This window comes from Chiloscyllium plagiosum, unplaced genomic scaffold (genome assembly GCF_037043375.1).
Source record: "Chiloscyllium plagiosum isolate Xiang-an unplaced genomic scaffold, Cpla_swu_hap1 HiC_scaffold_22, whole genome shotgun sequence".
In the NCBI taxonomy this organism is placed as follows: Eukaryota; Metazoa; Chordata; class Chondrichthyes; order Orectolobiformes; family Hemiscylliidae; genus Chiloscyllium; species Chiloscyllium plagiosum.
The window spans coordinates 47,387,764-47,413,017 of NW_028270160.1; the positions used below are offsets into that span (position 1 = coordinate 47,387,764).

The 25,254-nt window shown below is 39.6% G+C and overlaps 1 protein-coding gene across 1 annotated transcript in view; it reads right to left on the reverse strand.

Moving 5' to 3' along the window:
- Positions 1 to 5,786: 5,786 nt before the first annotated feature.
- hectd2 (HECT domain containing 2) overlaps positions 5,787 to 25,254 on the reverse strand; it is a 110,116-nt gene continuing 90,648 nt past the window's right edge. The window contains exons 20-21 of the mRNA XM_043712450.2: positions 18,666 to 18,809; positions 5,787 to 13,121 (exon numbers count right to left, since the gene is read on the reverse strand). Coding sequence (XP_043568385.1) covers positions 13,001 to 13,121; positions 18,666 to 18,809 — 265 coding nt within the window. The 3' untranslated portion in view covers positions 5,787 to 13,000. The remainder of the gene's footprint in view (positions 13,122 to 18,665; positions 18,810 to 25,254) is intronic.

Genomic DNA, 25,254 nt, shown 5'->3' on the forward strand with positions numbered 1-25,254 from the left:
CAGAATGTGCAAACTCCACACAGTCACCCGAGGCTGGAATTGAACCTGGGACCTGGTGCTGTGAGGCAGCAGTGCTAACCACTGAGCCATTGTGCCACCTAGGTAATTTAAAATCTTGTAAAAACATAAAACAACAAATATCTGCCACTGGTTTTATATCCAAATCGTTTTTTTAAAGAAAAAGTGACATTTGTATCATTTTTCATCAAAGCAGGAACAAAGACATTGGAATGAATTTTCACTTCAATGTTGGGAATATAGGAGTCAGGTCTTGAAACTTCCTGCAGAGCAAAACAGTCACACATTGATATTTTAACTGGACACTCCCATAATTACACAATTGACATGGAGTCAAATCCTTTGTCCAATTAAGGCTAACAGACAGGGTCTCAAAAGTCTGTAGTTTTCCAGCTTCAGAGGCACAGCAATGAAAGTCAAATAACAGAGGGTGCTTACACGCATAGGCTCTTGTTTGCTAACTTTAAACATTCAAATAAAAAAAGTCAGGCCACCATTGTTTTGTGTGTGTGTGTGTTTTTTTTTTGGGGGGGGGGTACAGATGGGTGAAAAGGTTGCAAAAATGGAGCTTGTGAAATACCTTTACATGATAACATTTGGCTCTACCTACAGCCAGGCAGGTAAGAAAAGGACTGTAGGTTTGCATGCAAGCACACATACACACTTGTCAGGTGAGATGAGCTTAATGCCATTCTCCTGCAGGCCATAGCACGGATGTTGCTCAGAAATACATAGAGTGGGCCAAACATTGTGCAAATAATTAACAATTATGATTTGTTGCTATTTTGTAAGTCATATTTTGTAATCAATATCTCAAGTGAACAAGTATGTTCAAATGAATAGACTTCCACCAGTACAATTTAAATAGTTAATTAGTTACTAGTTGGGATGCCAGTTAACTCTATCGACTTGATGGTTAGTATATGGTTTAGTATAAAACCAACAGCATAGAGTTTGATCTCTGTTCTGGCTAAGATAGACTTGAGGCATGTCGTCTTGCCCTGCTCCAGATTACTAAAGAAGCAATGGTTCAGAGACTCTGTAGTAATTGAGGGTATCCTCAAAACAAAATTGAGAGTTGATTTCTTCTCGTTGTTGCTATGATTTTTCATGTGGCAGAGGTCTTTAGGTGTTGGTGTCACAGGGGATCAAAGGGTTTTTGCTAACTTCAAAGGTTCCATACACAGTGAATATTCTCAAACATAATGCTGTATTCCAAAGAAAATATCCAATACTACATCAATTTCAATAATGAACAGAGGGAACATAAACGTTCAATTATTACACCTTTATAACACTAGCTATTCATTACTCAATATATTGATATATCCATTATCAACATATCAATCTTTAACTATTTTTCCACCACCTTCCTCTCAAATATAGCAGTCTCATTGGCAAAAGGTCTTAACAATATTCTGTTCTTGGTACATCTTTAAATTGGGGATCTTGGTACAATCTTGGAAATCCTCTAGCATCTCTGTCTGGGTAGCATAACTGAACATGAGTCAACAATGAATTCTCAGAATAAAACATGGAACATTTTAATTACCAATTTTGGTCTAGTAAAATATGGTCCAAGGTGTGCATTGGACAAATAGACTGTAGATACATAAATAAAACACTGGCATCTACCCAACAACATGAAAAATTTACAAGGTATGTCTTGTATATAAAAGGTAGGACTAGTGCAACCTGGCCAATTACCACCCAATCTACTCTCAATGATCAGTAAAGTGATGGAAGTGTCATCATGAATGCTATCAAGCAGCACTTGCTCAGCAGTAACCTGCTCAGTGATGCCCAGTTTGGGTTTTACCAGAACCACTCAGCTCCTGATTTCATTACAACCTTAGTTAAAACATGGACAAAATAGTTAAATTCCAGAGTTGATGTGAGAGTGACAGTCCTTGATATCAAGGCTGTATTCAACCACGTGGTATCAAAGAAGCCCTAGTAAAATTAGAGTCAATGGAAGTTAGGGGTAAACTCTCCGCTGTCAGTCTTACCTGGCACATAGGAAAATGGTTGTGATTATTCGAGAGATCTCACCTCAGTTCCAAGACATCTCTGTAGGAGTTCCTCAGGGTAGTGGCCTCGGCCCAACCATCTTCAGCTCTTCCTCAATGACCGTCCCTCCATCATGTCAGAAGTGAGAATGTTTGTCAATGATTCCACAATGTTCAGCACCATTTGTAACTCTTCAGATTCTGAATCAGTCCATGTTCAAATGCAACAGGATCTGGACAATATCCGGCTTAATCTGACAACTGGCAAGTGATATTTCTGCCAAACAAATGTCAACCACTACCCCTTGACATTCTGTGGTGTTACTATCACTGCACCCCCAACTATCAACATTCTGGGCTTACCATTGACTAGAAACTTGACAGGACTCACTAAATATGGTGGCTATAAGAGCAGGTCAAAGACTAGAATTCTGAGGTAAGTAACTCATCTCCTGACTCCACAAAGCCTGTCCATCATCTCCAAGGCAGAAGTCAGGAATGTGAGGGAATACTCCCCACTTGCCTGGATGATTGTAACTCCAAAAACATTCAAGAATCTTAACGCCATCTTTATTGGCACTACATCCACACTCAGTAGCAGCAGTGTGCACTATCTACAAGATACATACCAGAAATTTACCAATGCTCTTTAGACAGCACCTTCCAAATCCATGATCATTTCCATCAAAAGGGACAGGAGAGCAGATACATGGGAATACCACGACCTGTAAGTTTCCCCTTCAAGCCACACACCAATCTGACTGAAAATATATTGCCATTTTTTCACTGTCACTTGGTTAAAATCCTAGAATTCCATCCCTAATGGCATTGTGGTTCTACCTATACTACATGGACTCCAGTGGCTCAAGTAGGCACTCACCTCTACCTTCTCAAGGGAAACTAGGGATAGACCAGCCAGTGATGCTCCATGTCCCATGAGTTCCAAAAAAACTATTTTCTAACTCTCAAATAATGTTAACTATTGCTAAGACAGTTTGACATGATATATCATCAGAATTCTTTATTTATTGAACAGTAACAGCAATTGTTTTAACCTTACATTTTCCAATATCTCTATCATCAAATGGATGTTTAAACAGACATTGCTAAAAGTTCAGTCAATAGGAATTACTCCCAAAGATTTGGGTTAAAGTCTGGTTCAGCTGTTAATGGACCATTTCTGCAGAATTCTGTTGTGCCGAGCTAATTAAAAGAGCACATTCAGTATTGGCATGCAATTGGGGTGCAGTGGATGGGAAGAGCGGTCAGAGCCCAAATCAGAAAGACTGCTTAAATAGATACTTGGAGCACGTACAGTACAGAACTGTGTTGAGGACAGCAACTTTACCGAAGCAACAGATGAAGGAAGATGTACAGCAAAGGGGAAGGGCAGCCCCATGGTTCACAGACCTGTCACTAGAGATCAGATGAAAGCTGTGAGGATATAGAGGGAGGTACTCTTCTCAGAGCAGATGGAACCAATGTGAGGAGTGAACTGGATTGGAAGTTGAACTGGGTGACCAAGGAAGAGGGGAGAAGGCTGGCCTCTATGGGATGGTGCCAGGTTTATCATCCTGCAAACTATTCGGAGTTCCTGCATCAATAATTGACCACATCAACAGTATCCTTACGCTATGGTTGGCTCACTGAATGCTTTCTGCTTTATAGTGCTGTAATAATGCCAGATTGAGCCCTCAGTGACTGCCTGCTGTGCATACTGCTTTTTCTTATTGAGTTTCTGAGACATTGAGAAATGTATGTGCCATTGGAAAAAGAGCCATTGCACTGGTCAAATGGCTCTTAGTGGCTTCCTAATTGGCTTCCTAATTTCACCCATAGATGTTGCTGATCTCATTGGCATCCATCTCAGGAAATCCAAACAGGCAGAAAGATGACAGGTTACGAGCTAGATGTCGGTTCTCTTCATTTTCTCAAACCTGTGCCACAAAATCCATTGTTCCCTTGTTTGTGGCCAAATTTTGACATGTAAAACCTAACTGAACTAATGAAGTGCCAACTGAGACACTTTAAGAACACTTTTAAAATAAATGAAACTGACATAAATAATGATTTAATGCAAATAACCTCATGGAACAAAGATCAATTTTCTAAACCAATTTATTAAAATCCACTACAAAATCAGCATTCAAGTATAGGAAGAAATATAACTAATCTCTGTTTATGTAAAATCTATAGTGACAAAGTAAACAGCACATCAGTAAATTCTATACATTATGAACAGTAATTACATCATTATACATAGTGCAATATTCAATGGTTACCATTTCTCAATGAACTGATTTCTTTCTGGTAACAAAGTGCCAAAGTTATGTAAAAACAGACTGAAATCCAGACTAAGACAACTGCAGAAAGATTGTTTTCAATGTGTGCAGGATGAGATATGTGGCCTGTATTTCTTAGATTTACATACCTGGTGGTCTTCAGACTGTATCATAATTTTTAAATATGAATGTGAATAACAAGGTTCTTCATAAATCTGCTATAAATCATCAGTAAAATAATTAATGTACACACTCAAACAAACTGTTCTGAGGGCAAGTGAAAATAAACTGTTTTTTCTTGTTAATTTCTGTACTTGGTGTAGTGTTGAGCCTATATTAAAGATATAAAGGAAGGATGGGTGCAAAAAAGTGCTAAAACGGAACACGCATTTTGAATATTTTTGCCACATCAGAAAGCAGTTAGTAAAATAATAGGAAGTAAGCAACAGTAATCACCATCTGAGTATGGCAAAAAAAAAATCAACAATGCTGTGAAAGTTCGTGTTCAGCAAATATGTTTGTTTAAAAAACAGGAATAAAAAAAATTTATTCATAGTGCTTTTTGTGAAAGTAAGAAGCCTTCAGAGCTACCATATAATTAAAACAAAATCTCAATACCATTCGACAAAATGCTTTCTGTTAACTTTCTGGGCTACAGTGAAAATAGTCCTCGTATCTCAAGTTTCTTCACTTAACTATAGTTCCTCAACCCCGATGAAGCTAGATGGGAGATTATTATGTTAACGGCTTTTATATAATGAGGCACCAAAAAAACAGGGTGTTAACTATTGTCTTCTACTAATTTATCATTGTGTCTTTAATCTAAGCCCTTTAATAGCAAAATTTGTTCTGACTTTACATACCTACAGTCAGGCCCTGACTTTAGTTACTGGCTCAGGCATGCAGAGCAGGAGATATTCCCTGCTCCACAAACCTGACCTGTAAAATAGCTATAGTCAATTCTCATTTTTCATTTCAGGGTGGGCTAGATTGGGAGTTGGGTTGGGTGACTAAACAAAAGGGGGAAAAGCTGCCAGTTTGAGGCAGGCTAGATAGGAGCCTGCACTGGGGTTCTAGCACTGTGTTCAAAGTTTAAAAATAAAACTTAAAACATATAACATCGATCCTGCTCTTATCTCTTCACTCTCCATACCCTGTGTTCATCTCCATGCACCCTTATGACCTCTGCCAACTTGTGACCTCTGCCAACTTATGACCCTGTGCCTAAACCTATTGTTCCTCTAAACTCCGATGTCAACCATTGCCCATCTACCCATCCCCTCCCTCCATGGCCTCTAATACCTCATGACACTCAATGCCCAAGAACCCATCTCCCAAGGTTCAACAGACACCCTATGCCCCCAATAATCCCTACACCCCTTAATAGCCCCATGCCAATTCATATCCACCAACCTTCCACCACACTCCACCACACACCCCCCCCCCCCCACCCCATGCTCTTTGTGATACAAAAATGTTCAATGCATTAAAATTCTCTCATGAAACATTATTCATCATATAAATACGTGGAACTGTCTATCAAGATACTCCCTTGATAGATACTCCATTGTGAAAGTGATAGTCTGGGAAATCAGTCATGCAGCACAAATTTCATGATAGCTTATGTCAAAAGGAATGCTGAAATGCACTTTCTTAAAACACAACCCATTTTTGTGAACCATTCATTGAAGGCTTTGGCAGTTCAAATCACCATTCCAGTTACCAGGGAAGGTACTGTCAAAAGTGCTATTAAGTGCACCTGTCCAGTAATAACAGGCTCACTGATGCTCAGTTTGGTTTCATCAGAGCCACTCAGCTCATGACCTAATTACAGGATTGGCCGAAATATGGGCAAAAGAGCTAAACTCTAAGAGGTGAAGTGAGAGCGACTGCCTTTGACATCAAGACAGCATTTGACTGAGTATGGCATCAAGGAGCCTATCAAAATTGGAGTCAATGGGTCTCAGGAGAAAAACTCTCCACTTGATTGGGTCACACCAAGCATGTTTGAAGATGGTTGTGGTTGTTGACAGCTTTGGCAGTTCAAATCATAGTTCTGGCTCATCACTGCAGGAATTCCCTAGGTAATGTTCTAAATGCAACCATTTTCGTTGCTTCAACATTGATCTTCCTTCCATCTTAAGGTCAGATGTGGGAATGATATTTGCACAAAATTCAGCGCAGTTTATGACTCCTCAGATACTTTTAAAAAAATGTATTCCTGGGATGAGGGCATTGCAGGTTAGGCCAGCATTTATTACACATCCCTAATTGCCCAGAAAGAATTTGCGACTCAACCACATTGCTTTGGGTCTGAGTCACATATAGGTCAGACTAGGTAAGGATATTAGTGAACCAGATGCCGATGCCATTTGTCTCCGTATGTAGTATAACCTGGACATCAGGCTTAGCCTTTGTACCTCACAAGTGCCAGACAATGACCATCTTCAATGAGAGAATCTAACCATCTCCCCATGATGTTCAAGGGCATTACCATTGCTGAAACCCCAGTATCAACAGTCTGTTGGTCAACATTACCAGAAACTGAACTGGGACCATATAAATATTGTAGCTACAAGAATAAATCAGAGATTAGAAATTCTGTGATGCATAACTAATCTCTTAGCTACCAATGCATATCCATTGTCTATAAGTCAGGAGTTTGATGGTATACTTTCCACTTGCCTTTATGGATGCATGTGTACTGTCTACTAGAAGCACTGCAGTAACTCACTAAAGCTCCTATGTCTGCACTTTCTGAACCTGCAACCTCTACCACCTAGAAGGATATGGGGCACATACATGCGAACACTACCATCTACAACTTCCCCTCAAGGTCACACACCATCACAACCTGGAACTATTTTGCGGTTCCTTCAATGTTGTTGGGTCAAAATCCTGGAACTCCCTTCCTAGCAGCATTAAGATTCAAGAAAGGAGATCACAAATGCTTTCTCAAGGGCAATAAATGATTGCCAGTGATGCCTCATCTCTCTGAAAATGTGCTTTACTGCTCCCAAGGGCTGCCTTCCCTCCTAGGGTAACTTACCTTGCCAAAGGTGTCCCAGGTCCAGATCCAAAAGTGCACGTCACCTTTTTGACAGAATATCCTGGCTACCCCGAATAAATGTGTTGAGAGCAGACCTGTCCTTATCTGGTATAAACGCCACACTCCAAGTTCCATGCTCTAGGGATTAAAATATTCGACTTCCTTGAACTAGCTGATTATTTAAAATAGCCAACTGAATCCGGGAACTCCACATGTGCAATCTACAGGCTGTCCCCATCTGCACTTATTACATAGAGTAGTACTGGGATCTGGGACAGTACTTGAGATTCTTGATCTCACGCAGCATTTTCATCACAATGGAGATTGTGCTTTACATTGCTGTTAAAAAAAATCTACACCTCTAACTTCATACCTTGAAGTACTGGACATGGAGCTGGTAATTAAAGTACTGATTAGCTTGTAGTTGGGGTCTCATGTAGAGTTTGTATTGTGTGATCTGGAAATGGTTGTGGAACCATGAAAAATAGGGCAAAATACACTAAAAATAATATTATGAATGTATAGCTATAGTGAGGCTTTTGAAAAACTAGCACAACACCACAGGAACACGCAAGGTTGAGGAAAAGGGGATCCCACAGAAGTGTTTAAAATTTTGGAAGCATTTGAGATCATAGCCAAAGAAGGAACATTTCCATTGGTTTGTGAATTTGGAGGCATAAATCAGGATTTACAAGAAAAGCAAAAAGAGAAAGGTTAGCATTTTTTAAAATATAGAATTGTTAGAATGTGGAATGTATCAGCTAAATGTCATTGAAGCTAAGCCAGTCACATTTAAGTGACACAAGTGGAAAAATAATGAATACAGGAAGAAAGCAAGAAAATAAAATCAAATCATAGAGCTAGAAATGGCATGAAGCACAATGGGTCGAAATGGGTTTCCTCTATGAAAATGTTATGAAACAAAAAACATAACCATTTAAGGTCCAAGAAGCAATACTATAAATGCAATATTATATATATTACTCTCTTAAAACATTTTCATCTTGACTGCATTTATATATACTATATATCTAATTGAAAATGAAATAATAAATGCCTTCAGCAACAACAAATAGTTCACAAATTTCCAAATATGCCAACTTTCATGGTTAATTGGTCAACCATGAGTTTGAAATAGAATGTTTGTTAATTTTATAAAAGCAAAAACATTCAATTTCATTAGATTCTTAATATAAATTTCCATTAATAAAATTTTATAAAATTTTTCAGTTCTTAAAAATTTTATGCAGTGGAAGTAAAAAACCATGAGAATAAACCTTTTTGTTGTAAAGCTTTGCTTGTAAAGCTTTGCTCTGTACTCTACAGCAGTACTCAAAACTAGATATAGTCATTACCTACAGTTAGCTGCCCCATTTTGATGAAAAATACCTTCTCTTTCAGAAGGAGGAGTTATCACAATCCCAGAAATAACAATAACAAAAAATAGTCCACTTAATCCCCTTGGGGGTTGCCATTTAAACTACAAAACAGCCGTGGTTTAAATCACTCCATCTGGCCACTTTGGTCATTTGACCCGTAACCCATTGTTATCAAACTTATCAATTTCAATTTTAACATTTAGTAATGAAAAACTCTGAATTTGCTGTTTCATCACTGTCTTATTGAATCCAAAATCATAGCAATATGTAATCAATCAATATCATCTCATTAATATCTTATCGAATTTTGCAACACATTACAGCAGTCACAAACTTGGATATGTCAGAATGGGCCACCAGTGATGTATTATGACTGTGTATTTTTCACATGAATGAAACACCAATTATGTGCCAACAATATTCTGTCCCTTTTAAAGGCTATTCTGAATGTCAAAACACCTTCAAGTGATCTTACAAGAGGTGGGTCTGATTGGCACCAGCTTCCTTACTGGCAGCAACTGGTAACTAGTTAAGTTCAATTAATTCTCTACATGGTGTCACTGCTGGAATCCTCCTTTACATTACCCATCTATATTGATGGTCTGGCAGTTGCAGCAATACTTAATTTTGGGCACTTTATCTTAGACATGCCCTCACATTCATCTATTTACAGTTACATAGAAGTATACAGCACAGAAACAGATCCTTCGGTCCAACGAGTACATGCCGAACATAATCCCAACCTAAACTAGTCCCACTTGTCTGCTCTTGGCCCATCTCCTTCCAAATCTTTCCTATTCATGTACTTATGTAAACGTAACTGTGCCCGCATCCACCACTTCCTCAAAGTTCATTTCACATACAACCTACCCTCAGTGTAAAGAAAACGTGCCCCTCACATCTTTTTCAAATCGCTCTCCTTTCACCTTAAATATATACCCCATAATCACGAAATTCCCCCATTCTAGGGAAAAGACATTCACCTTATTTATATCCCTCATGATTTTATAAACCTCTATAAGGTCACATCTTAACCCCTATGCACCAGTAAAGAGTCCCAGCCTATCCAGCCTTTTATAACTCACACCTTCCATTCCTGGCAACATCCTGGTAAATCTCTTCTGAACCTTCTCTAGCTTAATATCCTTCCTATAACAGGATGGCTAGAAGTGGACACAGTACCCCAAAATAGATCTCACCAATGTTCTGTATAACCTCAAAATGACATCCCATCTCCTATACTCAATGCCATGATGTGATGGTGCTGGTGCTGATGTTGACTGGGGTGGATGTAATCAGACGTCACACAACACCAGTTATAGCCAATAGGTTTATTTGAAATCACAAGCTTTTGCAGCATAGCCACTTTGTCAGGTGAAGAAGGGGCTTTGCTCGGAAAGTTTGTGATTTCAAATAAACCTGTTGGACTATAACCTGGTGTCATGTGACTTCTGACCCTCTTCTCAAAGGTCTGAGCAATGAAGGCAAGTGTGCTAAAAGCACCCACCTTTGGCCAGAGATTGTTGCAGGCCTTCCTACTGGACTTGAAAATTCCCTGGTTCACCCTCCATCCTTAATCTCAAGAGGCTGTTTCTTAACTGGCTGCCTCTACCTGATAAGATGGCAAACAAAGTGCTGCCACCACCACTTCTGGTTACTTGTCCTCGAATTGAGCTTGACTTTGGGATCCTGATAATTACAGCCCACTAACCATTTATTTCTCCCAAGTGCTGCCTGACCTATAAGTAACTCTGGCTTTTTGTTACCTCCTTATGGGCTTGCTTTGTGGGGTTTACTTGCTACTGAGACCAAAATCAGTTTTATTTGTATCTCAAGTAATTCCTGCAAAGTGGAAGCATAAAAGGTTCATGGGGCAGGTTATGTCATAGAACATTCAGCACTTAGAATCTCTAAAAGGATAAACACGTGCTGCTCTGGTTTACCAGACATTTGCCTCCTTACCAGTCAATAGACTTGCTGCGCATTTTAGCTTTGCTGCTTTGACTTCACAGAATGAATGCTGCCTTGTGTACATTTAAGGCAACTGGATTAGCTCAGTTGGCTGAGTCACTGGTTTACAGAACAGTGTAATATGAAAGCATGAGTTCAATTCTCATAACTGGTTTGAAATTACCACGAAGGACTCTCCTCAACCTCTTCCCTTGCCTGGGTTCTGGTGGCACTCAGGTTAAATCACAACCAGTCATGCTTCTCTCTACTGAGACAGCAGTCCCGATGGTCTGGTAGGTTTATGTGGGCGGCATGGTGGCACAGTAGTGAGCACTGCTGCCTCACAGCGCCAGAGACCCGGGTTCAATTCCCGCCTCGGGTGACTGACTGTTTGGAGTTTGCACATTCTCCCCGTGTCTGTGTGGGTTTCCTCCGGGTGCTCTGGTTTCCTCCCACATTCCAAAGATGTGCAGGTCTGGTGAATTGGCCATGCTAAATTGCCCGTCGTGTTAGGTGACGGGGTAAATGTAAGGGAATGGGTGGGTGGCGGATCGGTGTGGATTTGTTGGGCTGAAGGGCCTGTTTCCACATTATAAGTAATCTAATCTAATCTACATTTTGCTTTGCATTGTGAGTGGGAGGAGGTATTATTCATTGGGTGGTCATGGAGAGATTGTGTGTGTGCAACATAGTGCCAATAGGGCTTAATCATGAATGCAACCTCAGGCTGTTGTGCATTTTATCTCAATATTGTAAGTCTGGAGCACTTGGATGCATCTATTTTTTGACAGGAAATATTCAAATCCCAGATTGTAACAAAGTGATTACCTTTTTGGTGGAATTTGAGTAATCAAGTTTTTGCCTAATGTTCTCATTACTTTATGATATAGATTAACCTGATTATTTTCAAAGGTCTTGATATATCTTTTTCCTTTGTAACAAATATCAACTATAATGAAGTTCAGAAATCTATTATGGTGCTGTAAAATTAGTCTTCAGACATCAGTGGCTTAATACTCCCCAGAGTGTCAGAACGAGACGTGGACCCCAAGTCTACATATAGCCTTAGCATGCTCACCAGAGTAACTTTACATTAGCCAGCTCCTATTAGACTATCTCTTTTTAACCATCCATTCAGGGTTGCCCGATACATTAGAAAAGTGGGTGGCCCGAAAGGACAGTCCACAACTATGTCCAGATGGCAGCCCCATCCTGACAGATGAGCACTGTTGGTGAAGAGGGAGACCCAGGGACTGTACTTCAGTGGTGAGTAAGATGATGGAGTACTGTAATCTGAAAGATCTCAGCACGCAGGGTTAATCTCTCCAAAGTCTGTGGTCACTCCCGAGCTTCTGCTTATACTGTGATTCTGATGCTACCAATTACTTCAATCAGCATGACTTCTCAATGGGAGGCCACCTCTGCAGCAATGCAAGCATCCCAACACAAACAAGGTGCTGGTGAAATACCAGGAAAGTTGTAATCCTAGCACAAAAGGGCCCTTGAATGGGGCTTTAATTGGCTTCATTGCCTGTCCAGCTCCACGACACCCCTGGCAGTGCACCTCTGAAAATTTGTCTGAAAGTAAACAGTTTCAGTTGCCACAGGGTGCCCCAGTACTTTCCAGCATCTTCCAAACCTATCTCCACAAAACTGGGAAAATTCAGTCCCAGGATTCTTACACTCACTTGCATTGTTTAATTGATACTCTTCCACATTTTAAAGGCTAGAAATCTCAATAAGATTTGAATCCACAGCATTGCTGTCCAGATTCAGAAGCTGATTGCATTGTCTCACAACTCACCTGGAGTTCAGGACCAGCATCTTGTTTATCTAATGGTTTAGCTGCTATGGTCAATACTTCAAAATAATTCCTATTCAGGACGTTCTCAAAAACAAACCTTAGAACTGAGAGAGATGATTTGTAACAAATCTGGAGCTATAAAACACAAAGGTGAGATTTCAACACATTCAAAATTCATTCTAATACAACATTAAAACTGGACTCTATCATGATTTCTAGTGAACATTAATTGCTATTACTCTTGTAAAACTAGAGTAAAATACATTGCAAAACATTATATTATCCTACAGTACACAGCAAATGACTTTTTGTTTTGATCTCTACAGCTCACTATAAAGGTAGGTTTGCTGAGAAAAACTAAACTAAACAGAACAAAATTTGAGATCTACTAACCCTAAAATTCAGGTGCATTAAGTGAAATACCATTTCCTGAAAATATATTGCACTGATTTTGTTACTTTTCTACGCTGAAAGCTCTACATAGATGTTGTGGTACAGTTGTTTTCTTATTATTCCAGACCAAACCCCTCTGTATTTGAAATAGCAATTGTTAACTTCTGCTTAAGTTCTTTCTTATTCTTGTATGGAGGCAGGCAGAGTTGATTGAAACAGGTGTGGGCGACTGGTAACCTGTGGATCCAGAAAGATGAAGTTTAGAAAGGCTAGTTCATAAACTATTTGAAAATGGACCTTTTCTTGCAATGCTATTTTGTGCTAATTCTATTTCTGTTTATAAAGATAAGATTTTAAAAATCTAACTGTCATATAACATAAGAACTGCAGATGAGGATCTAAAAATCTGGATTTAGGCTGTTGTCAGGAGCAACCATTTAATACATGCCCTTACTAACAACAAAATGGCTTCTTAATACGAGTAACATAACGGAATGGCTTCTAGGCTGCAAATTGACAACTCTGTTTTAAAATGGCTTTTTACCCTGCTAAAAGCTGCATTCCTGAACTAACTGAACCAAAGATTAGCAGACAATGCTTCCTTCACAGTATAGAATTAACTAAGCTAGATAGGACATTACTAACCACTAGAGACGCAGTGCCAAGAGATAAAATGTGCAAAACAAAGTTAGTTCCCAGGAAATATCATTGGCTTAACCTTATGTCTATAGTGTCAGTTTATTAAATTTTATTGGATTTGCTCTGTAATTAAGGCTGCACTATTTTTCAAAAACAGTATAAAATTGTCTTTGTTTTAAGCTATTTGTGCAGTTTCTCCAAGGAACACAGAAGTTTTTAACCACTGTGCTGCTGGACAACCTGTGCCGGCCGATATTGATTAAAGTGTCAAATCTTGCAGAACCAGACCGAATTACTAGTGTTCTTTTGACCGATCGCGGAACTGAGACACCCCTCCCATGGGTCAAGATCTTCACAGATGCTGGAGATCTGAATCAAAAATTGCTGAAGAAACTCAGGAAGTCTGGCAACATTTGTGGGAAGAAAGCAGAGTTAATGTTTTGAGTCTGGTGAGTTCCAAAGAACCAGAGCACTCAGTTGGCTGGTTTGTGATGCAGACTGACTCTAACAGCAGGTTCAATTGTCTTACCAGATGAGGTCACAGTGAAGCCTCTACTTCAGCCTTGCCCTTTGCGTGAGGTATAGTGAGCCTCAAGTTAAACTGACTACAAGTTGTCTAACAATATGGCCTTCTGGGACTATGGTAACTTTTACTTCATTATATAGTGACATATAACAAATTTGTGGGCAAAGTTACTGATTATAGAATAAAACAAACAGTAGCAACTTGGATATGGAATTGGCTGAATTACAGGAAACAATTAGTAATGTTGGATGTTTGCCAGGCAGGAGGAAGGTGTGTAGCAAAGTTCCTCAGGGGCTAGTGTTGGAACTCTTGCTTTTCCTGATGTATAGTAATAACCTAGAACATGATATACGGAGTATAATTTCAAAGTTTACACATGTTACAAAACGTGAAAGCAGAGTGAACTTTAGGAAACATAGTGTTGAATTTCAAAAGGACATTGGAGAATTGGTTGAATAAGTGGACAGGTAGCAGATGAAGTTCAAATTCAAGAAATATGAAGTGATTCATTACAACAGGAAAGAATATAGACAGAGAGTATATAAAGGGTAAAATTCTGTATGGGTGCAGGAGCAGAGGAACATGGGTGTAAATGCACATAAGCCACGTTCCCTTTTAGTTTTTTTTTGCTGCTACACTGACCTCCCAATGTTTGTGCACAGCAGAAACCTAAGGAACCGAGCGGTATTACTCCAGAGTCCCAGGTGTGTGGACCCAGATTTGAATCCCATTCTGGCAGATGGTCAAATTTGAATTCAATTTTGGAATTAAGAGTCTAATGATGACCATGAAACGAGTCTCAATTGTTGAAAACAAACTGTCTCATTCATTAATTTCCGTTAGGGAGGGAAACTATCATCCTTGCCCGGTGTGGTGTACGATTGAGTTTAGACCTGCAGCAATTTGGTTGATTTTTAATTGCCCTCTGAAATATTAGGGGTGGGCAATAAATACTGGCCTGGCTGGTGATGCCTGTATCCTCTGAATCAATAAAACTGGAAATCAGTGCATCCGCTGGGCAACTCAAGGGAACATTGCACAAAAGTCATTGAAGGTGGCAGGAATGTATCATAAACTTTATTAAAAAGTCATTAAAGTGCAAGAGCAGGAAGGTTATGTTGAACTTCTAAATGACATTGGTCAGTCTTGATTACAGTTTGCATCCAGTTCTGGACATTGTAATTTAGGAAATATATGAAGGCATTAGTAAAGATTCACAAGCATGGTTCTAAGGATTCATGGTGTGCTTGCCAATTGAATACATAATTGGTTTAATGGCAGGAGACAGAGTGGTGGTAAAAGGTTGCTTTTTGGACTGGATGTCTGTGACTAGCGGTGTTCCACAGGAATTGGTTCTGGGTCCTCTTTTCTTTGTCATTTATACAATTGATTTCAATGAGAATATAGAAGGCATAGTTGGTAAGTTTGCAGACAATAACACAATTCGTGGCATAGTAGACAGAGAAGAAGGTTTTCTGAGATTACAAAGGGATCTTGATCAAATGGGCCAATGGGCTGGAAAATGCAGTTCGATTTGGATAAATGTGAGATTTTACATTTTGGTATATTGAACAGGAGCAGAACTTACACAATTAATGGTAGTGCCTTGGGTAGTTTTGTAGAATAGGGACCTGAAGACGGTTCAGGTGCATAATTCTTTTTTAAGTTTGCATCATATATAGACACGAGCTGAAAATGTGTTGCTGGAACAACGCAGCAGGTCAGGCAGCATCCAGGGAACAGGAGAATCGACGTTTCAGGCATAAGCCCTTCTTCAGGAATGAAGAAGGGCTTATGCCTGAAACGTCGATTCTCCTGTTCCCTGGATGCTGCCTGACCGGCTGCGCTGTTCCAGCAACACATTTTCAGCTCTGATCTCCAGCATCTGCAGACCTCACTTTCTCCTCCATCATATATAGACAGGTTGGTTAAGAAAGCATTTAGCATGCTTGCCTTCAGTGCTTAACCCTTTGATTATAGGAGTTGGGAAGTCATGTTAAGGTTGCACACTACATTGAGAGGGCCTCTTCTGGAGTTCTGTGTCCACTTCTGGTTGCCCTGTTATATAAAGAATATTATTAAGCTGATTTGGAGATGCTGGTGTTGGACTCGGGTGGGCAAAGTTAAAAATCACAACACCAGGTTATAGTCCAAGAGGTTTATTTGGAAGCACTAGCTTTCAGAGCTCTGCTCATTCATTAGATGGACAACCACGTGATGAAGGAGCAGCGCTCCGAAAACTAGTGCCTCCGAATAAGCCTGTTGGACTACAACCTGGTGTTGTGTGACTTTTAACATTATTACGCTGGAGAGGGTTCAGAAGAGATTTACCAGGATTAGTGAGTTTTGAGAAGATTTGTAGCCCAGGTTGAGGTTCAGGATGTAGGTTTGCTCACTGAGCTGGAAGGTTCATTTTTAGACATTTTGTCACCATACTAGGTAACCTCTTCAGTGAGCCTCCAGATAAAGCAATGCTGGTGTTTCCTGCTTTCTATTTATATGTTTGGGTTTCCTTGGGTTGGTGATGTCATTTCCTATGGTGACTTCATTTCCTGTTCTTTTTCTCAGGGGGTGGTAAATGGGATCCAAGTCAATGTGTTTGTTGATAGAGTTCCGGTTGGAATGCCATGCTTGGAATTCTCATGCGTGTCTCTGTTTGGATTGTCCTAGGTTGGATGGGTTTGTGGGCTACCATGATGCCAAGGGGTCTGAGTAGTCTGGCAGTCATTTCAGAGGTGTCTTTGATGTAGGGGGGAGTTGCTCGGGTTTCTGGACACGTTTTGTCTACTTGTTTAGGTTTGTTACTGTGAAATTGGTGTACCAATTCTTATTGAATACACTGTTAATACAACCGGGAAATTTTGCACCAAAAATCTTTACTTACTCATGCAACAGACCATGAATGGACAAACACAGTACAACAAGCCACAGATATTAGACAGCGACAAATGAAAAAACTAGACCTGCAGAAAAAACTAGACAAACAAGCAGACAAAACATGTCCAGAAGCCCTAGCCACTCTCCCCTACATCAAAGACTTCTCGGAAATGACTGCCAGACTACTCAGACCCCTTGGCATAATGGTAACCCACAAACCCACCAACACACTAAAATAGCAGGTAATGAACTTGAAAGACCCTATTCAGACAACAAGCAAAGCTAATGTCATTTACAAAATACCATGCAAGAACTGTAACAAACACTACATTGGACAAACAGGCAGAAAACTAGCCACCAGGATACTTGAACATCAACTAGCCACAAAATGACATGACCCTCTCTCACTAGTATCCTTACATAACAGATAAGGAAGGACATCACTTCAACTGGGACAACACATCCATCCTAGGACAAACCAAACAGAGACATGCACGAGAATTCCTAGAAGCATGACATTCCAAACAGAACTCTATCGACAAGCACATTGACTTGGATCCCATTTACCAGCCCCTGAGAAAAAGAACAGGAAATGACATCACCACAGGAAATTACATCACCAACTCAAGGAAACCCAAACATATAAATAGAAAGCAGGAAACACCAGCATTGCTTTGTCTGGGGGCTCACTGAAGATGTTACTTAGTCTGGTGATGAAACGTCTGAAAATGAACCATCCAGCTCAGCGAGCAAACCTATATCCATTTACCAGGATGTTGCCAGGTATGAAAGGTTTGAATTGTGAAGAAAGGCTGGATAGGCTGGGACTTTTTTCACTGGAGTGCAGGAAGTTGACAGACGACCTTATAGAGATTTATAAAATCATGAGGAGTATAGATAGGGTTAATGGGAAGTGCCTTTTCCCTAGGATGGGGGATTTCAAGACTAGAGGACATATTTTTAAGATGAGAGGAGGGAGATTTGAAAAATTACGAGGGGTAATTTTTTTTGCACAGAGTGATTTGCATGCGGAATGAACTTGCTGAAGTGATGGATGGGGCACAGTTACAACATTTAAAAGACAGTTAGGTAGGTACATGAGTATGAAAGGTTTGAAAAGGTATGGACCTGGAGCAGGCAGGTAGGACTAATTCAGTTTGTGATTATGGTCAGTGTGGACTGGTTGGATTGAAGGATCTGTTTCCGTGCTGTATGACTCTGAGGACATTCAGTTACAAAGAGAGGTTGGAGAAAAGGCAGCTGAGAGGAGATTTGTTGGAGTATTCAAAATTTTGAGGAGTCTGGACAGAGGAAGTAGGAAGAAACTATTGACATTCAGGAAAGGATGGTGGATGAGAGGGCACAAATTGAAAGTAAAAGATGCAAAAGCAAATGAGAAACAATACTCAAATTGAATGTGAAGACTGAAGTAGGATGAATTGCAATATATCTTTTGTGTTTTTGTATTCAATAGTTGCTTTAGAATGCTAGTGATTTTAACAGGACATGATTTCCATTATAATTGTAACATGAGTGATTACTTTAAAATACCTTTTACAGAGAGCAGAGAGAACTGCAGTATATTTATTCAATAGCATTTGACCAATCTGATTTTATTCAGTCATTATCTTCTTGTCTACCTGGAGCCATATGTCATAAGTAATTGTGTTATTTTCTGAGATACATCCTTTACAATATTTTTATAACAAATGGAAATTATATTAATGAAAACATCTTACCAATCAGTAGGCACATCACTCTTTGTAATTTTAAAACTAAGATCAGCGAGTCCACCTACTGGAACTCTATCACTCCCTGTAGTAAAATGTAGAAGTTGTTTTTGGAGCTCAAGACTGAATCCTAAAACCACATCCCAGAAGTACCTACCAGAAAAAAAAAATGAAACTAATAAATATCACTATCTGGTGTAAATAGAAGTGTTTATTCATTCTATCATTCAAGCCAGCAGTGTGATGGAGTACTCTCCACTTGCCTAGACCTGGAGCAGGCAGGTAGGACTAATTCAGTTTGTGATTATGGTCAGTGTGGACTGGTTGGATTGGAGGATCTGTTTCCGTGCTGTATGACTCTGAGGACATTCAGTTACAAAGAGAGGTTGGAGAAAAGGCAGCTGAGAGGAGATTTGTTGGAGTATTCAAAATTTTGAGGAGTCTGGACAGAGGAAGTAGGAAGAAACTATTGACATTCAGGAAAGGATGGTGAATGAGATATTCAATCTTTCAACCACCAACACAGCGGCAGCACTGTGTACCATATCTAAGAAACACAGTAGCAATTGGTCAAGGCTCCTTCTACAGCACTACCCATACATATGACTTCTACTGCCTAGAAGGACAAGGGCAGCAGACACATGGGAACACTATCATGTGCAAGTGTCCCAACAAGCCACATATCATCCTGATTTGGAATCATATTGCTGTTCCTTCATTTAGTCACAATCCTGGAACTCTTTTCTGAACTGCATGGTGGTATATCGGCATCCTTACTGCAGCAGTTCAAGAAACAGTTCACCACCGTCTTCTCGAGGAGATTAGAGAAGTGGATTAAGTGTTAAACTAGCAAATAGCAATCTCATCACATGAACGAATAAAAGAAATTCTAATAAGCTAAGGATACATTTGCACTACAATTGCAGAGTGGGTGTGAAGTGGTTTTACCTTGCATTGACACTATCAGTTATGTAAGTGCATCCTGAATATGGAACTAAGGGTAATATGATGGTACATAGAAAGACTCCAATATAAAAGGCTGTTTGTCTGAGCACAAGTGCTATTGCCAGTTATATGTGTCCGCCCAAATTTTGCAAGTTAGTACAGCAATGGACAAGTCCACTACCCACATCTGCATAGTCATGTATGATAGACTTTGAATTTGCAGTTCACCGAAGCTGCAGACTGTTAAAGGATATACATTGTGGAAGACATTGTAATAGAGATTTGCTTGGCAGCCTCTGTTAAATGTTCACATCTTTAATATGGGGGCTAAGAGCCTCAAAATACAGTAAACTCTTGTTCAGCTTGGTAAGTATATGAAATAGACCATGACACAGCAAGGACATGGATGAATTGGTACCACTAAGTGCAGTGTCAAAGCTAAGTTATTTAGATTTGTTGTTCAAATGAGCATGGATCTGTGTAACATAAACAATGACAAATTGACCACCAATGCAGTTTGTGGAAGTTATTAGATTATGTGTAGGTACACAGCTTGTGGTCCCATCAATAACTCAGTTTCTCGATTGTGATTTCAATGCCAACTGGCTCTAAAGGGGGCATTCAGTACAGCACATTTCTCAATTACACTGTTGATATTCTTACAGTTACCTAGCTCTTCTTGAAGGCTTATGGCTGCATAGTTGATGCTCTATAACTATAAAACTGAAAAAAAAATAATTATTAGGAGCTTCCATCTCGAAATGGCTCAAAGCCAATCCATATCTAACAGCCTGCACAAAAATACTGCTCTTATTTTTGCAACAGTATCTGACATAGCTCACAATGTTCTAAAACAATGTCTGTTTATCCTATTTCCTAAGTTGCTAAAATTCTAGAATTTATATATGTATCTTTGCTAAAAACTAATAGTTATTCACTGTGCATTCTTTGTAGCAAATCTTGTTGAAATCCAACTATTAACTTTTGGAAATATATTACGCACAGAAACAAACTAAATAACAAATGGCAAAATAAAATTACCTCTACCTACTTCTAATAGTGGAGATAACAAAGCATAACATTTTGTCTTTGCATATGTTAAGCTTTAGTTAAAATACTGTGCCCAGCTTTGAAACCTTCACATAATAAAAAGGTACATATGGATTTTGAAAAAGTTTAGAGAAAGGCCACAAGATTTGACTGCCAGTTTAAAACACCAGATAGGCTCAGAGCTGGATATGATGATTTGATTGAGGACGATAAAATACTGAAGTGATAAGATTATGTTCACATGACCAATTACTTCAACTGAATAACAATGTTGGATTTAGGTAGCTTTCTTTTTTGCAGTTGCTGACCTGTGTACTGAATACTGATATGCTACATTATTTCCAGAGAGCTGAAAATGGAGATGGGATGGAGATTACCTTGTAGAAAAAGTAGTTATTCTGAAATATGGATCAGGGTCGATTTAGCATGAGCTCAAGACGTCAAAATGTTTCAGACTGCTGTGCCTTTGAAAGCCCCAGGCAATGCTGTTCTTGTTGTCTGCGGGTCAGGTTCCAGCAAATATTTTATCTGTTCCTCATACCTGATTGATTTTAATCCATTAAATGTAATTCTCCTTGAAAATTACCACTGCCAATATGCTTAATTCCATATCAATGTTACATAGGTAAAAGCAATCTCCCATTGATGCGAGCCAACTTACTTAGCATCTACCTTTTGTTTCCCTCTGAAAGGTGAAAAGATGTAACTTTACTGCAGAAGTGCTTCCAGTCCTTCATCATATTTTCCATTAGCACAACAACTATCTGAGAGTACCGGTTTTGTGATGTGTATCTTTGGTAACTTGGTTCAGACACATAAAATATTTTACTATAGGATCTTACAACTATATAAAAGGAGATTTTCATCCCACCTGCCTGAACTGGATTGGAACCACGTTCCCAGAGGTGGAAAAAAAACTATGGCACTGAAAATTCCAGATTTATTTTTGACAGAAACTGTAAACAAAAATCATTGTGTGCTAATCATTCTGGTCTTAAATGTTAGAACTTTCTATTCATGCACTTCTGCCTCTTCACTTTAGGAAGCCCTTCCTTCCATTTGATGCATTCTCTCCTAAATCTTCCAGTGCAGTACACCATCTGTTTTCTCCCATGTAAAATATCTTATGGTATGTACATTAAATGTACTATGAAAATTTAAGCTGCTGCCCTACAGCACAAAACACTATCATCTCCCTGGAGGCCCCCCTCCTGTTGTGTCTAATTACCCATGTAACCTTTTCTGGCTAAAAAATTAGTCAAAGCACAACCAACTAATTTAGTGGCTCCGCAAAGCCAGTCAGTAAATCCTCAACTATGTCATTTAAATTCCTCTAAACTGAAGAAACAAAAGGAATCAAACCACTCTATAATAAGCACATTGACACTGATTATAGCAAGGCTTTTGGCTGCAAAATAAATCCACATAATTATCGTAACCAACAATCCAGAAAACTTAATTTCAGAAAGCTGTGGATTATGTGTTTACGTATCATTCCTTATAGAAGGATATATGAGCTTTTCAAAAACAATTACTACGTCCTAGGCTCAATCATATTCAGCTACTTCATGAATGACCTTCCTTCCGTCGTAAGGTCAGAGGTGGGGATGTTTGCTGATGTTTGGTGCTGAACATTGCACATTCTCAACTCCTCAGGTACTGAAGTTGTCCACATCCAAGTGTACCTGTACAATATCCATGTTTAGCTGACAGGTGACAAGCAAGACTTGTCATACAAGTGCCAGCACTGGTTATCTCCATCAGGAGATTATCTAACCATTATCCCTTGACATTCAATGGCATTGCCATTGTGAAACACCCCAGTATCTACATTCTGAGGAGTTACAATTGACAAGAAACTAAACTAGACTCACCATATACATACTTCAGCTACAAGAGCAAGACAGAGGCTAGGAACCCTGCAGCAGGTAACTCACTTCCTGACTTCCCAAAGCCTGACCACCATGTACAAGATACAACACAGTGGTGGAATACTCACCACTTGCCTGAATGACTGCAGCTCCGACAACAATCTAGATGCGTGAAACTCTCCAGGACAAAGCAACCTGTTTTACTGGCACTATATCCGCAGACGTTCATTCCCTGACCACTGATGCTCAGTAGCAGCAGTGTGTACCATCCACAAAGTGCACTGTGGAAGTTCACCAAGGCTCATTGGACAGCACCTTCCAATGAAATAACACCACTGCCTGAGAATGTGGTGGAAGTAGCTTTCAACAGGGAATGGATAATTACACTGCAGGACTACAGGGAAAAGGGAGGGGGATAGAATAAGTTATCCTTGAAGTCAGTCAACGTCCTGATTTGGAAATCTATTACTGGTCCTTCAGTGTTGTCGGGTAAAAATCCTATAATTACCTCCCTAAGAGCATTGTGGATCTACCCCCTACAGCAGATGGACTGTAACAGTTTAAGAAGGCAGGTCATCAACAACTTCACAAGGGCAACTAGGGATGGGCAAAATTGCTGGCCAATCAGTGACACCTACATCTCATGCATGAATTAAAAAAAATGAAACAAACCTCTAACTTTAATACCCTAAATAATATGGATAAGCACTGCTTTCCATCTAATAAACAAAATTTAGGACTATAATTAGGAATGAAGGTAAGAGAATAGTTACAGCATAGAAGGAGGCCTTTGGCCAGCACTCCACAAGAGCTAATCCTACTCCTGTTGCCTTTTCTCTGTAGTCCTGCTGTGTAATTTTCCATTCCCTTTTGAAAGCTATGTCTCACCACATGGTCAGGCAGTACTTTCCAGAGCCTAACCACTCACTGTGTAAAAAGGTATTGATGCAGGTTACTTTTGGTACTTTTGCCAATCACCTTAATTCAGTGTAATCTCATTCACAACCCTTTCCCTCCTGAGACGTTAGTCCCAAACTACTCCATCCAGACTCCTCAAAACATTTGAAATCATCTGTCAAATATTTTCTCAACCTTTCCTTCTCTATTGAGACTGGCTCCAGTTTTGCCAATTTATGCTCTTTACTGAAGATGAAGAGATAAAGACGTAAGATTTAAGAACGAGTTAGAAAGAAAGACTTGCATTGTATAGCAGCGTCATGCTCTCAGGATGCCCTGTAATGCTTTATAGCCAAGTACTTTCAAATATGGTTACTGTTGTAAGGTGGGAAATGTGACAACCTGCAACATTCTATGAACAGCAATAAGATAATACCTAGATCATCTGTTATTGGTGTTGGTTGACAGATAAATATTGGCCAGGCCAACATTAAGAATTCCTGTGCTCTCCTTTAGAGTTGGTGCTGTAGGATCTTTCATTGTTGTCCAAGAGGGTAAAAGAAGCCTGCATTTATCATCTAAAAGACTGCATCTCAACTTTGGGACACTCCTCCAGCAGTGCCAGCATAGAATTTGCATGACAGCCTTTGAACCCACGATCATCTGAGCCAGTGGTGAGAAAGCTGTAACTAAGTCATGACTGACATGTCTGGAATCAGATGTCTCAAACAAAATATGTGAATATTAGGCAGACAGGGTTGTATTTAATCACATTTTCCTACATTCTCTAAAAGTGTAAAGAGCTTGACATCAGCAGTGGGTAAGTTGTTCGAGGGGATTCTGAGGAACAGGATTTCCATGAATTTGGAAAGATGAGGACTGAACAGAAATAGTCAACATGACTTCATGTGTGGAAAGTAGTGCAGCACTAACTTGACTGAGTTTTACAAGGAAGTGTCGAAGAGTATTGATGAAGGCACAGCAGCAGACGTGGTCTATATGGACTTCGGTAAGGTGTTTGACATGATTCTGCACAGTAGACTGGTTAACAAGGTTAGATTACATGGAATATTGGGAACACTGGCCATTTAGATACATAACTGACTCGAAGGTAGGAGACAGAGGGTAGAGGATTGTTTTTGGACTGGAGGCATACGTGACTAGTGGATCAGTGCTGGGTTCACTACTTTTTGTCATTTATATAAATGATATGGATGTGAATATAGGAAGTACTGTTAGTAAGTTTGGTGGTGTGGTGGACAGTGAAGGAGGTTATTTCAGACTACAACGGGACTTGATCAGATGGGCCGATAGGCTGTGAAGGGATAGATGGAATTTAATTTAGATAAATGTGAGAAGCTGCATTTAGGTAAGGCAAATCAGGAGGACATATACACTTAATGGTAAGATCCTGGGGAGTGTTGCCGAACAAAGAGACCTTGGAGTGCAGGTTCATAGTTCCTTGAAAATGGAGTCACAGGTAGACAGGATAATGAAGGCAGCATTTGGTACTGTTGGCGAATTTAGCCCAATTAATCAGAGATCACAAACACACAGATCAGACTGTGAACTGATGAGGGTTTATTTAACAAACAGCGATATCGCGGGAAAGACTTGACCCCACTGAAACAATCACTGACAGTCTGTTCAGAAGGAACCACAGCTTCTTTCCCGAACAGAGAATACAGTGGAGTTTTATACACTTAAAACAATGAAGTGTGAGTTATGAGACAATGGTGTGAATTGTACGACAAAGAGAAACACAGTTCATTCAGTGAAAAGATTCAAGTGTCCGGTGTCTGACAATGAGTTTCTTAATTGACTCAGGAGATTCC